The sequence below is a fragment of the Paramormyrops kingsleyae genome, chromosome 17, assembly GCF_048594095.1.
Source record: "Paramormyrops kingsleyae isolate MSU_618 chromosome 17, PKINGS_0.4, whole genome shotgun sequence".
Classification (NCBI taxonomy): domain Eukaryota; kingdom Metazoa; phylum Chordata; class Actinopteri; order Osteoglossiformes; family Mormyridae; genus Paramormyrops; species Paramormyrops kingsleyae.
The window spans coordinates 954,962-967,491 of record NC_132813.1 but is presented as its reverse complement, the minus strand read 5'-3'; the positions used below and the strand labels follow the sequence as shown (position 1 = coordinate 967,491).

General features: G+C 51.2%; 2 protein-coding genes across 4 annotated transcripts; one reads left to right on the top strand and one right to left on the bottom strand.

Annotated features, from left to right (window-relative positions):
• Window positions 1-3,792: 3,792 nt before the first annotated feature.
• dhrs13b.2 (dehydrogenase/reductase (SDR family) member 13b.2) lies at window positions 3,793-8,268 on the bottom strand. 3 transcript variants are annotated; one of them, XR_011983242.1, is made up of 8 exons: window positions 7,846-8,043; window positions 7,227-7,406; window positions 6,863-7,144; window positions 6,115-6,444; window positions 5,662-5,988; window positions 5,285-5,386; window positions 4,614-5,095; window positions 3,793-4,565 (listed from the first exon to the last, which is right to left on the bottom strand). XR_011983242.1 is itself a non-coding variant. In XM_023792635.2 (8 exons), exons 2-8 carry the CDS (start codon window positions 7,889-7,891, stop codon window positions 5,037-5,039), a joined length of 1,326 nt encoding a protein of 441 aa, XP_023648403.2. In that variant the 5' UTR covers window positions 7,892-7,997; window positions 8,203-8,268; the 3' UTR covers window positions 3,793-5,036. The 3 variants fall into 3 exon arrangements, 2 of the variants coding, with proteins under 2 accessions (XP_023648403.2, XP_023648404.2); XM_023792635.2 differs by adding an exon at window positions 8,203-8,268 and having other exon boundaries at window positions 3,793-5,095; window positions 7,846-7,997; XM_023792636.2 differs by having other exon boundaries at window positions 3,793-4,319; window positions 5,079-5,095.
• Window positions 8,269-8,336: 68 nt separating this feature from the next.
• gemin4 (gem (nuclear organelle) associated protein 4) lies at window positions 8,337-11,984 on the top strand. The gene is made up of 2 exons (XM_023792634.2): window positions 8,337-8,539; window positions 8,696-11,984. The coding sequence occupies exons 1-2, from the start codon at window positions 8,530-8,532 to the stop codon at window positions 11,860-11,862; spliced, it is 3,177 nt and encodes a 1,058-aa protein (XP_023648402.2). The 5' UTR covers window positions 8,337-8,529; the 3' UTR covers window positions 11,863-11,984.
• Window positions 11,985-12,530: the final 546 nt, after the last annotated feature.

The window sequence follows — 12,530 nt, the reverse complement described above, 5'->3', positions numbered from 1 at the left end:
AACAGTCACTATAGACACAGCCACAGACAGGCTGGTCGGTACAGCAGTCACTGTAGACACAGCCACAGACAGGCTGGTCGGTACAGCAGTCACTATAAACACAGCCACAGACAGGCTGGTCGATACAGCAGTCACTGTAGACTCAGCCACAGACAGGCTGGTCGGTACAGCAGTCACTGTAGACACAGCCACAGACAGGCTGGTCAGTACAGCAGTCACTGAAGACACAGCCACAGACAGGCTGGTCAGTACAGCAGTCACTGTTGACACAGCCACAGACAGGCTGGTCGGTACAGCAGTCACTGTAGACACAGCCACAGACAGGCTGGTCGGTACAGCAGTCACTGTTGACACAGCCATAGACAGGCTGGTCGGTACAGCAGTCACTATAGACACAGCCACAGACAGGCTGGTTGGTACAGCAGTCACTGTTGACACAGCCACAGACAGGCTGGTCGGTACAGCAGTCACTGTTGACACAGCCAGACAGGCTGACAGGACACAGAAAGCCACAGACACATGAGCAGGTCGGTCCCCTGACCTTAAAGGACTAGCACATTATGAAGGCCTACTATGTCTGCTGCTCTTTGTGAGATTTGTGTTGATAGCGTGGGAAGCTGGAGACTTCGTTTGATGAACGCGTGGATCAGTGAGCGTTTATTGCCAGGCAGTGAGGCTCATGCCTCATCCCCATCTCAGTCCCTCTCTGACAGGAGGAGGTTAGATGACCAGGTGACAGTGAGAAACAGCACGTGTGACTACCTCTGGTGTGCTGTCGTGTTCCTCGTTCTGCAAGCACCCTCGCTCACTCTAGAAAGTTCCCATCAGAAGCGGAAGACAAAGACAGGCAGTGTGGCTGAAGAAGGCACCAGCATTATTCTCGCATTCAGACTCCTGACATAAGTTGCGTCGGGTCGGTAAAGATAAACACATAGAGCCCATCACAGAGAAAGAAGAGAAGCCGGCTGTCTGGCCCTCATCTGCTGCTGTGAGAAACAGGAGGGCAACAGTCACAGCTGAGGGAAAATTCTGCAGAAACACAGGCTGTTACACGCATGCAGGCTGGAGGGAAACACGCGCACACACCGTATCACAGAAAGCCTGATATAATCCAGGCCATATGACCTCACTTCCTCCTGCTGGAGGAGGAAGGTGAGCCAGCTTTATCTGCCTTGGGGGGTGGGGGGTGTTTGTTCCGGGAGCAAGTCCTCGTTTCCATCTGTGACTTAATGGCTGGGCAAGTGGCCTGCTGATCTTTCCTGCTCTGATCCTCCATGTGTGGGCTTCCACTCCAGTACCGTGACCCACAACTCGATTCCAAACCAAATCCTGCCATCGCTTGCGTTCTGCATCCACTTAGTCACACATTCGTAGTCTGTTTGCGTAATGTTTTCATCACCTCCCTCCCCGAAGGGCTGAGGCTCAGGATTGTTTTTAAAAGCAAATCTGTGCCACGGTAAACCTGGAAGCCCAGGTGACTGACATACACCATCCCGGTAGTAAAGGTAGTAGCGATAAGACTGCTGTCCCAAGAGCGCCCCCTATCGGCCAGTGCCACATGTAAGTAGAACATACATCTGAAATTTAAATCACTGACCTACTCACCATCATTGCATGGATATACTGAAATGACAGCTGAATTCAGGAGGACTTGACGAATGGCTTTCATTTCAATTTAACACCCTAGAAAAAGACCTGCTTTTTCGGATCAGATCTCCCAGGCGTGCAGGTACGTCCTGCAGCAGACATTTTGCCAAGTCTAGAGCAAAAGCTCCTGTTTCTTTTAGCCAAGTCAGCTAGAGAGAATGAAAAAATACCGAATCATTACTTACTGGTGACCAAAAATGTGCAAATTCAAGGGAACAAATTAGTTCATTTTCCTCCATATCCAAGCATTTCTAGACCCTCCAAATGTGTAAACACGGTAAGATCACCATGTGTTCCACCAACCAAACTGAACTTCTCTATTCCAGAAAGTTGCCCTTGTCTATAATACTTAACCTTTGTCCCTTTGTGCCCCATTAGTCCCAATGTCAATCAGTTACTGTGTTTAAAACCAGTCTGATCATGCTAATGAGATAGAGTTTCTGTCTTTTTAATTATTAATGACTCTTTAATATAATTTGTTCTGCATTTCATAGATTTCATATAGCTCATTCTGACATTACTATTATAACAGTCGTAAGTCAACATTATTCTACCAAAAACATCTTGCTGCTTTTCCTTTATATTTCGGTGGTTAAATGCCAGCGTCCTTGATCCTGAAAGCCGGTTTGTTTGATAGCGGCTCAGCTGCCACTATTTGCTCACAGGTTCTGCTGATGTCGCTGTGATCTGTGCACATGCAGGGGCACCACCGGAGCTTCTGGGCCCCATGAAAGCGTATCAAATTGGGCCCCCAACCCAGACCAATTTTATAAGGCCCCCGTCACTCAGGGGCCCTCGGCCTTATCTCTATGGTGCCCCCCCATGCACACGCACAAATTACAAACTGTTATTACAATCATCATTACTATATTTTTAAGCGGAGTTTTAATACTTCATCTTCACAGGTGAAATCAGTTTGTGCTGATGCTTCATCCTGATCTTACTGTGACTGAGAACGGTGTCATCCGGGTGGATGATGTCAGACTGTGACTGAGAATGGTGTCATCCGGGTGGATGATGTCAGAGTGTGACTGAGAATGGTGTCATCCGAGTGGATGATGTCAGAGTGTGACTGAGAACGGTGTCATCCGAGTGGATGATGTCAGAGTGTGACTGAGAACGGTGTCATCCGAGTGGATGATGTCAGAGTGTGACTGAGAACGGTGTCATCCGGGTGGATGATGTCAGACTGTGACTGAGAACGGTGTCATCCGGGTGGATGATGTCAGAGTGTGACTGAGAATGGTGTCATCCGAGTGGATGATGTCAGAGTGTGACTGAGAATGGTGTCATCTGAGTGGATGATGTCAGAGTGTGACTGAGAACGGTGTCATCCGAGTGGATGATGTCACAGTGCTTAAATCATTTTGGACATTTAAAAGAGGCTAAAAAGAAGCTTCTGCCCTCAAACCATCAGACTGCTCACCATTTGGTTACACTTTCCTCCTTATCTATGCACCTCACGCTGTATTTTATCTGTGTTGTACATCTCTGGTGTATTATTTTTCAGTATAAATTTACTTATAACTATTATGTTTCTTTTTTAATGCCTTTTTTGCTTTCACTGTTTTTATGGCAGAGTTCACCACCTTGCATTTCACTGCAGGTTATGGTCTGACTGCGTACCTTTTGCAAGGGATGAGTAACACCCTTGAATCCTTGAACATGCCATTAAAATACATGGCTGGTTGCGTAGTCACTGTTGATTGGTGTAATGGCACCACCTCTGGGTGAAGAATATAACTGCAAATCGGTTCACATTCCAAGCTGTTGGTGTGGCCTGGATTGCGGTGCTTCTCAGGAAGCAGTGATCATGCCTGATGTTGTGCGGAAACGGGAGACCAATCGGCTGTTGTGAGAAGGAGAGACTGCGAAGAAAGTGACAGAGTGCTGACTATATAGACAAGATTCAACGGGGCAACTTGAGCAGAAAATGGCTGCTGTGTGTCTGTGTGTATGAGAGAGAGACGGAGAGAGAGAAAGAGTGAGAGGGAGAGAGCAGGGGGTCAGACAGACAGGAAAGAAAACAGGAAACGTTTAAAGGAGAGTTTCTAAGAATAAAACATTTCTGCACGTTTAAACATCAAAATCATATAGAGAATCATGTGTGACACTTTTACTATGTACATGATGTTAAAGGCACCGTGATATTTACACATATTTTATTTATTTATTTTTTAATTCTACTATAATACACACTTAAGGTAAAATTGTAAGAATCAAGTATTTCCTCTGACAGACATTGCTTTCAGTTCCTGTATGTATCAATCATTAACTGAACATGAATCGCAGGAGCCACATGCATATGACTAATGAGACACCTGGTTATTTTAGGATAATGCTACCTTCTGATCTCCTGGGGACTCGGGAACCAGCAAAGCTGCGTTATTTACTCGACACTTTCAGAAATTTGAACAACTCAGCCCAATCAGGTCCATTATTTATCATCTGATCAAATGAAAGATATCAGCTGGTAGAATTACACTGGGAGTCTCTGCATGTTACCCACCGCCCTTATTATCCCGAAGCCCAACCAGAGCCCTCTGGCCTCTGCTCTGTCCTGTAACCCACATTCCCTCTTTACAGCAAGGATGAGGTGGTGGAGGTCTGTTCACCATCTGCTGTGTCCTTAGCATGGCAGTCTGGTCCTCAGAGCATCAGTACGGCTTTCTCTGAAGAAAGAGACCAAGTGAGCAGAGAGAATACAGACATACAGAGAGCCTGCAGGGGCCTCAAACTGAGCGGGGAGAATACAGACATATACAGAGAGCCTGCAGGGGCCCCAAAGTGAGCGGGGAGAATACAGACATATACAGAGAGCCTGCAGGGGCCCCAAAGTGAGCGAGGAGAATACAGACATACAGAGAGCCTGCAGGGCCTCAAACTGAGCGGGGAGAATACAGACATATACAGAGAGCCTGCAGGGGCCCCAAAGTGAGCGAGGAGAATACAGACATACAGAGAGCCTGCAGGGGCCCCAAAGTGAGCGGGGAGAATACAGACATATACAGAGAGCCTGCAGGGGCCCCAAAGTGAGCGGGGAGAATACAGACATATATATAGCCTGTAGGGGCCCGAAAGTGAGCGGGGAGAATTTAGAATTAGGTGATCAGTGGTAATTGTTGACACACCACAGCACACAATAAGGAAATGTGTCCTCTGCATTTAACCCATATGTGATATAGGAGGGGGCAGCTAATTCATTGCCTGGGGAGCAGGATAAGGCTCACGGTACCTCAGTGGTGCCTTGCTGGTCGGGGATTCAAACCTGCAATCTTTCAATTACAAGTGCGCTTCCCTAGCCATTAAGCCGCCACTGCCCCATACAGACACATACAGAGCCTACAGAGGCCCCAAATAACAACAATGTGAGCACGACGTCATTAATTTCAGAGCTTGAAATAGCAAATTATACCAACAGTATCACTCACCTTTGATTCTTTTTTTGCTGTGTGCAGAAGGAAAAAACACATTACGGACATTTTAACAACATTGGCTCAAAATTTAAACCAATCTACAAGAGTAAACTCTCCTAACAACTCTGCAGATAATGCACATTACAGCTCAGACTGTATCTACAAGCAAGAAATTATCATCAGGCACATTTAAAAGAGAACAGGACAGTAGGGGGACTCACCTCTATGTAGGTAACGCAACATCACAAGCAGAATGTAGATCATGATACCTACGAACGCAAACATGCCGACTCCACAGATGATGTCAGTCCAGCTTGCAGACTCTGCAGACGCCACAGGTTTTAAGACATTAAGCTAAACCCTCTGTATGACCCTCACTTCGTCTGGACACAACACCATATTATTAGAGCAACACTTTATAAAGCTGATGTTTCTTTTTCAGAGGATCTTAATTTTTTTCATCACATAAAACTAACTAATTTTCAAGAGTGGTTACCTGATAATCACCCATAATCATTAAGCGCAGGTGTCCAGGGTTTCTCTGTGAATGTGTAAGCCCTGAATCGCGAGAGTCTCTCTGTTACTCTGCGTGTCGCACCTGTTACGAGGAGCGTGAAGCTCTTGCGTATGGGGGTGCGCAGGGAGGCGTGGGACGTCCTGCAGGTGTAGGTGTAGCCTGAGTCCCTGGTGGTCGGCTGCAGGAAGAAGAAGGCAGAGAGACTGTAGGTTCCTCCAGGGTGGTGCCGGTGGCTGGAGAAGAGCACGGTCTTCAGAATCTCCGGGAGACGCTGGCTCTGGTGCTGTCGGAGCCACTCCATCTGCACGTCCAGTGGGTAGTAGCCCTCTGCATCACACACCACCTTCTGTGACTCTCCCTCAGACAGCTGAAGGGTGGGGCCAACATTCAGGCTGACGCGGGGGCTCTCTGCAAGAAAACGGCAGCGGGGCGGACAAACTGAGCAACATGTTTAAGAAGCTGAATCTCACTGGAAGGGTTCAGTATCAGGCAGCTGCCCCTGAGCTCCCAGCCCACGGTGCTGGGAAATCCTACCCAGGATCTGGAGGCTGATGTCTTGGCTCCCGTACAGCGGGGGCACGTAGATGGAGCAGATGTAGATGCCCTCACTGGCTGTGGTGGTAGGGGGGAGCAGCAGGGAGGCGTTGCCGTTGCTGAGGCCTCGCACAGACACGCCCCTTCCCTCGCTGGTGCCTGAGCGGCTGCTGAAGCTGTACAGCTTCTTGCGTTCGCTGTGTTTTTGCAGGCGCCATTCCACGGTCAGGTCGGGCTGCTTGTGGTCCACTGCGAACTGACAGTGCAGTGTGGGGTCGCGCATGAGGGCCGACGTGACGGCGGGTGAGCGCGTCAGGACCAGCATGACCGCTGCGGGCAGAGGGGCGGAGTTTAACATTTCAATGCCGTTCAAGGCAGCAGCGTCTGATTCAGTTTCACTCAGTTCACTTCTGTTCAACTCATTTTCATTCACTTTAACTAAATTCAGTTTTACGTCTATTCTGTTTTCCTACAGGACTTTTCCCTGAATACTGGCTTCAGAGAAGCTGACATAGGATCATGCAACAACTTTGCAAGCACATTTTATGCCATTAACATGCATATGTGTGTAGAGAATCAGTAGTGGGTATGGAGGTTAGATTGGAGGTGCCATGAGGTCTGTATTTCATATGGATACCTGTGGGGAAATTTCAGCTGCATGTTGCAGAGGCCCAGTTCAGCTGCACCCACATGTAATGATTTTTTAGGTTCCAGTCAGAGTCTGCCTCTGGGTTCCTGCTGTACATACCGGTTGTGCTGAGAGTCTCCCGCTCTCCAATGGGGCTCCACTTGTTGATGTCGTCCTGGGGGTTGGGGGGGGTGGCCGGCCTGTGCCTGAGGAATGTGGTGATACTGACGAGGCCCTGACTGTGCTGCAGTGCACAGGTGAACCAGACGTCATCCTCCTGGGCTTCAGGACCTTTCCAGAGCACCTGGATACCCGCCGTGCTGTACCTCCGGATCTCACAGCGAAGGTCGCCGGGGTCCCCGTCTGCGTAATGCCGCATGTCCATCTTGGACCCAGCATGGACTAACAGACACATACAGATTACAGTCTGAGCACCTGGCCAGTCTCACATCAGCACACGTGTGATGGTACCATACTCTGTTACCTGTCACTAGGAAAGTAACGGCCTCGGGGAATTCCGGCAGGTCTCCGGTCTTTCCGAACTGCAGAAATACATCCCTGTGATGGAAACTAGTTTCTAAATGGCCCTCGGAGTTCCGGTGAAAAAATTCCTCCACCAGCTGACAGGGCAGCCAGCGGATTCCCTCCACAGACCCCAGAACACCTGAACAGGAAACACAAACCGCTCCAGCTGAATTAACTGAGACAGTTCAGTTAGCGCTGACAAACTGTACTGTTTCTGCCAAGACAAGCTAAAGCGCCTGTAACGCCGCGTAATGATGAGGATCGACAGAGAAACCTTTATTTCCTAATTCAAACGTCTAGTGTTTGACGAAAACCAAAGGAGCACAATGTAACCTCAAAGTTATCATTCATATCAGGTGCGCGGGGATCACGGTAATGTCACACACCGGGAACATGTCCTGCTTTAGAAAACGAAAAAAAAAAATCGACTGTACAGACAAACGTCGCGCGCATAATACCGAGTAGGACGGAACGGCCACACTTCCAGATCGTATTATTTGACGAATACAACCACAAAACTAACTGCAACTGGCGACATGCATTTGAAAAGTGCATAAATAAAGGTATAAATATTTCACCTGTGCTAAACAATCCGATGAAGAGAATATATTTGAGCACCGTCATGCTGATTCAGAGACCGCGACATGAAGACGTGGTTTTCTCAGACTTTCATTTTCGTTTCAGCCGAATGATGGCCACCCTTCGTTTCCAGAAGGCTCTGTAACACGTGCTGAACCGTAAAATAGAATCATGCATGCTGGATGTAATAACATAACACTTACACGCATTTATACATTCTTTATTGTGAATAATTTAATATTTTTATTATCGTCATTAATCATAAATAAAACGGAGTTTAATCTGATAAGAAATAAATACATTTAATAAAAATGCGATAGAAGCCTGTGATTTGTTATGCATGTAAATTTAACGACCTGGATCATGTTAACGAAACAGTCGTTTTAGTCCATGTGTTGTAATGCGGAGGAGCATAATAGACAGGGGGCGCTAAGAAGCACGCATTTAGCTCGGATTCAGACAGAGTCCCTCTTGAAAATGCAGGAAGCTCGTGCCGGAAGTTAAAGGTCAGAAATAACCGCGGCGTGTCTGTCTTACGTCCCGCCGGTTAGCGGGAAGGGGGTTTATGTTACCTCGTTGGTTTTCGTGCGCTGGTGACTTATCGATGGTATATCAGCACGGAGCCAGTGAAATATGAGTTTTGTTCGGTATCTTTCGGAGCCGTTTGCTTGTTTCTGAGAACCATGGATCACGGTAAGTCAGAGTCTGGCGGCTGCGTTATCTGTAGTTGGACTCCTCTGGGACTGTTTAAACGGGAATATGTGGCATCGGCAGACGGTACTCAAGTAATGCTGACCAGAGGGAGCAGTGATGCATATTTTGAAATGTGTTGTTACGGTGTTATTTCAGAGAACTGGATAAGCTGTGAGAAGACAGCCGTGCTGCAGGGTGGATTTCTGCTGGCCGGGCAGCTCTGCCAGCCGCGCTCGCTGGCGGACCTGGAGAAGGGCGACTGGAGCCGGGTGGAGCAGCCTGTGCTGCGGGCAGTGGCGGAAGTCTGCGGGGGCGCTAGGGCTGGGACTCCGGACAGTGCTCACTGGAAAAAAAAGATTATATGTATTTTGTGGAGCAAGCTCCTGGGGCAGGAGAACGGAGTGGACATTGACGCAAGGTGGCGGGAAGACCCTCTATTCCCAGCACAGGAGGTTTTTCCCAGTATAAGCCGGGCAGTGCTGTTCCAGTTGGTCCAGGCAATGGGCTGTTCTGGGGTATTTACCGAGCTGCTGACGTGCTTCCCCGCGCCGCTCCTGTGTGTAGAGCTCAGCAGGCTGCTCGAGCACCTCAGACGGGACAGCTCTCCGCAGGACGCCCAGCTCCTGCTGGAGGTGTGGTGGGAGCTGTGGAAAGACAAGCGTCACAGTCTGCAGAGTCTGGACCGGGCTTTTGCCGCCCAGTGTGCCCGATACAGCAGCCCCTCCAGCGAGCTCCCGTGTCAGGCTCCCAAGCGGCTGAAAACGGACCCAGACGCGCCTCGCCCTGCCACCTGTGTGCCGTCACTGCTCTTCCAGGCACTGAGGGAAATAGAGAGCCACGTGAACTCGCCCGGTCTGACCTGCTTTGCCCTCTCCAACTGCCTGGACACTCTGTACTCGTCGTTCTTATTGGAACATGCCACCTACACCAAGGGCACTGATCTGCACAGTCTCGCTTGGGAGGTCCGTCTGAGGGAGGAATACAGTCGGGCAGCCGGTCCTCGGCTGGAGGAGATCATCAGAGAAGCTCAGAGAGACCAGGCTGCTGGCCGGAGCCGCTCGCCTTTCCATCTGGAGGACATGTCCCTTCTGCAGGGCCTGCGGGCCACATGCTCCCTCGCCCAGGCCTGGCGGAGTCGAGGGCTGCTGAAAATTCCAGACGCGGAGGTGCTGGGCTCGGTCACCCTGAGGCTCAAACGAAGCCTGCTGCTCGTGATCCGTGCCTTGGAGGATCTGCTGGGGTCTGGTGGGTTAATGGAAGCCGAGAGGCATGACGTGAGTGACCTGAAAGACCAGCTGAAGGACCTGGAGGTGCTGGCTCTCCCTGATCCACAATGCACTTCTGCAGAGATGGCTCGCGTTGCCATGGCAATCATCGACCATCGGCTAGAGGGACATGAGGATGTGGCTCTCAGGTTTGCTTCGGAGCTGGACTGGGCTTCCAGCGGGACAGAGTGGATCAGCTGCCTGGAGAGAAACAAAGAGGTGTTTCAGCACAAAGACCTGGTTCTGAAGCTGCTCTCCACCCTTGCTGTGATGTGCCAGCTGGAGGCTGATGTCCTGCAGTGTAAGAAGCTGCAGTCCATCATCGCCGACGTCTTCTCGGAGCTTCCGCTGCTTTGCAAGAATGAGACGCTCGTGGCGGTGTTGGCATCTTGGGGACCAGGGGGGCTCCGCGGCTTCCTGCCCCAGGCGCTGTCCGAGGGCTTTGCTGAGGAGCTCAACCTGGCCTTCAACAGCATCATTCAGAGCAGGGCGGAAGGCAGCATAGGCCCCGCCGTGTCCGCCGTGGCCCGTGTGGCACTCCAGGACCCTCAGGCCACCTTGCGGCGCTGTTGCCACTTGGCCGTGGTGAACCTGGGGGCCCATTCTCTACTGGCCCAAATCCTCCAGCAGCTGCCAGGGCTCTGCTACCCCCAACCCGGGGCGGGGGCTCCGACTGGGGAGAGCCTGCTGTGTGGCTGCCTGCGGGACGCCGTGTGGGAGAAGCTGTCCTCCTCCAAAGAGGAGGAGCAATTCCTGCATTTCGTTTCTGCCTTAATGGATCCGGTTGCACTGCCGCAGGAAGCAGCGGTGGAGCCCTTGCTGGCTCCTGAGGAGGTTCTGCGTACCTTTGTCCTGCCTTGCTTATCACCCTCGTCTTCCTGGAGGCTGGAACTCTGCCTGCAGCTGCTTCTTGCGGCCCTGAAGTTGGCGTGTCGACCCAGGGTGACGCACTGGGTGATGAGCTGCTCCCCTTTCCCCCTCCTTTTCACTCTTGGCCGGCTTCTGGATGACAGCTGCAGGTGCTGGGAGGAGCCAGCAGATGGCAGCCTTCGCACATCCATGGAGACCAAAGAGCTGCTGATCCAGGCTTTGAATGTGCTGGCAGAGCTGGTGGGCCAGGAGGTGGCCGCCGCCCCCGACTCCTGGTCCAGGGCCCTCTTTTGGCTCTACAGAAAAGCAGAAACCCTGGACTGGACAGTGCGCCTCCGCTTCCGGCCCGTGTGGGGGGCACACTTCAAAAACGAGGTGCCAAAGTCACTGCTGGATGTGTGTGAGCTGCCAGAGCAGGACTGGTGTCCCCTGAAGATGCCCCAGTATGGACCGGGGACGGGGCTGCTGGCCTGGGCCGAGTGCTGCTGCTACTCCGACTCGATGCAGGAGAAGCTTCTGAGCTGGCTGAGCCTGAACCAGAGCCAGGCGGAGGACGTCCGCATGTTCAGCAAGGGGCTGATGGTGGTGCTGACGCAGGTGCTGCCCTGCTGCACCATGGCGGAGTGGGCCAGGCTGCTGGGGGCCGTGCGCGCCCTGCTGGTCTCGGGCCGGCTCTATGTCCCCTATTCGCTGGAGTACGTGGACTTCCTGCCGCTGCTGGACCTGCGGCCGCTGGCCACCGAGCTGCGCCTCTCCGTGCTGCTCTTGCGTGTTTTCCAGCTGCTCTGCGGCCCCAGCTGCGCAGCCTGGCTGTCTGCGGGGGGTGCGGCGCACGTAGGCCGCCTGTACGCCGTCGCCGTGCGGGGCATGGCGTCCTCGCTGCTGGAGAAGCTGCCGGCTGGCACGGCCGGTGACCGCGGTGACAGTGCAGCGGCGCTCCTGTTCGCTCTGACCCAGGTGTTCTGCCACACGCTGCACGTGCAGGTGATGCTCCCGGGCCCGGCCGAGTCGCTGTGCCTCTGCGCCCTGGAACTTGTCACGCAGTGCCAGGCCGTGCTGGCCGCCCACCCCAGCTCCAGCTCCGCCCTGCAGAGGGACGACATGCGGCACTTCCTGACATCCATCGCTAACAATGTGCAGAGTGTGGAGATGAGGACTGCGCTCTGCCAGAAGATTGCTCAGCTATGAAGGCACTCGGTAGAAAGAACCATGAATTAAAAAAAAAATTCTGCACATAAAATTAAGTTTTGTGGTTATGTTAAATTGAGCTGTGGCTGAACCTTTACAGTAAAGATGGAAAGGAAAAAGGCCTTGGGGTTTGTGTGTGAAGTTTATGAATTGAATGTTTCCTTATGCCACCACCAGATGGCAACACACAGCCAGTAAATCAGGCTTGGGGTCTCATTTCAGTATTTGCTTTGCTGCCCTGCTTGAGGAGGATGTACTGTTCTGATCCTGCTGGACATGAGTGAGTCTCACTCTGTACACTAACAGGCCTGGATTTGTTCCTTGACTGTTTAGCCTGAATGCAGCAGTGTTGCTTAATCGCGTTTCTATAAAGCAGCTTATTTTATAGTTCACCCAGATTTGAATATTTTACTGAAGCTATTCTACTAATTAAGGGTACAACAACCGTACCTTTGAGCTTTTATATGAAGCTGTCTATTTGGCTTGTTTTACATACCCCCATCCATTCATCATGCCCACTTGTCTCAAGCTCTGGGTCCCCAAAGCCCTGCATGAAACTGGATGCGTTACTGCACAATACTGCTTATTCCATAAAAACCCAAACTTTCTGGGTTTTTTATCTTCCTCTCTGTGCTTTTACACATGGCCAGAGCTGTGTGTGTCATAGC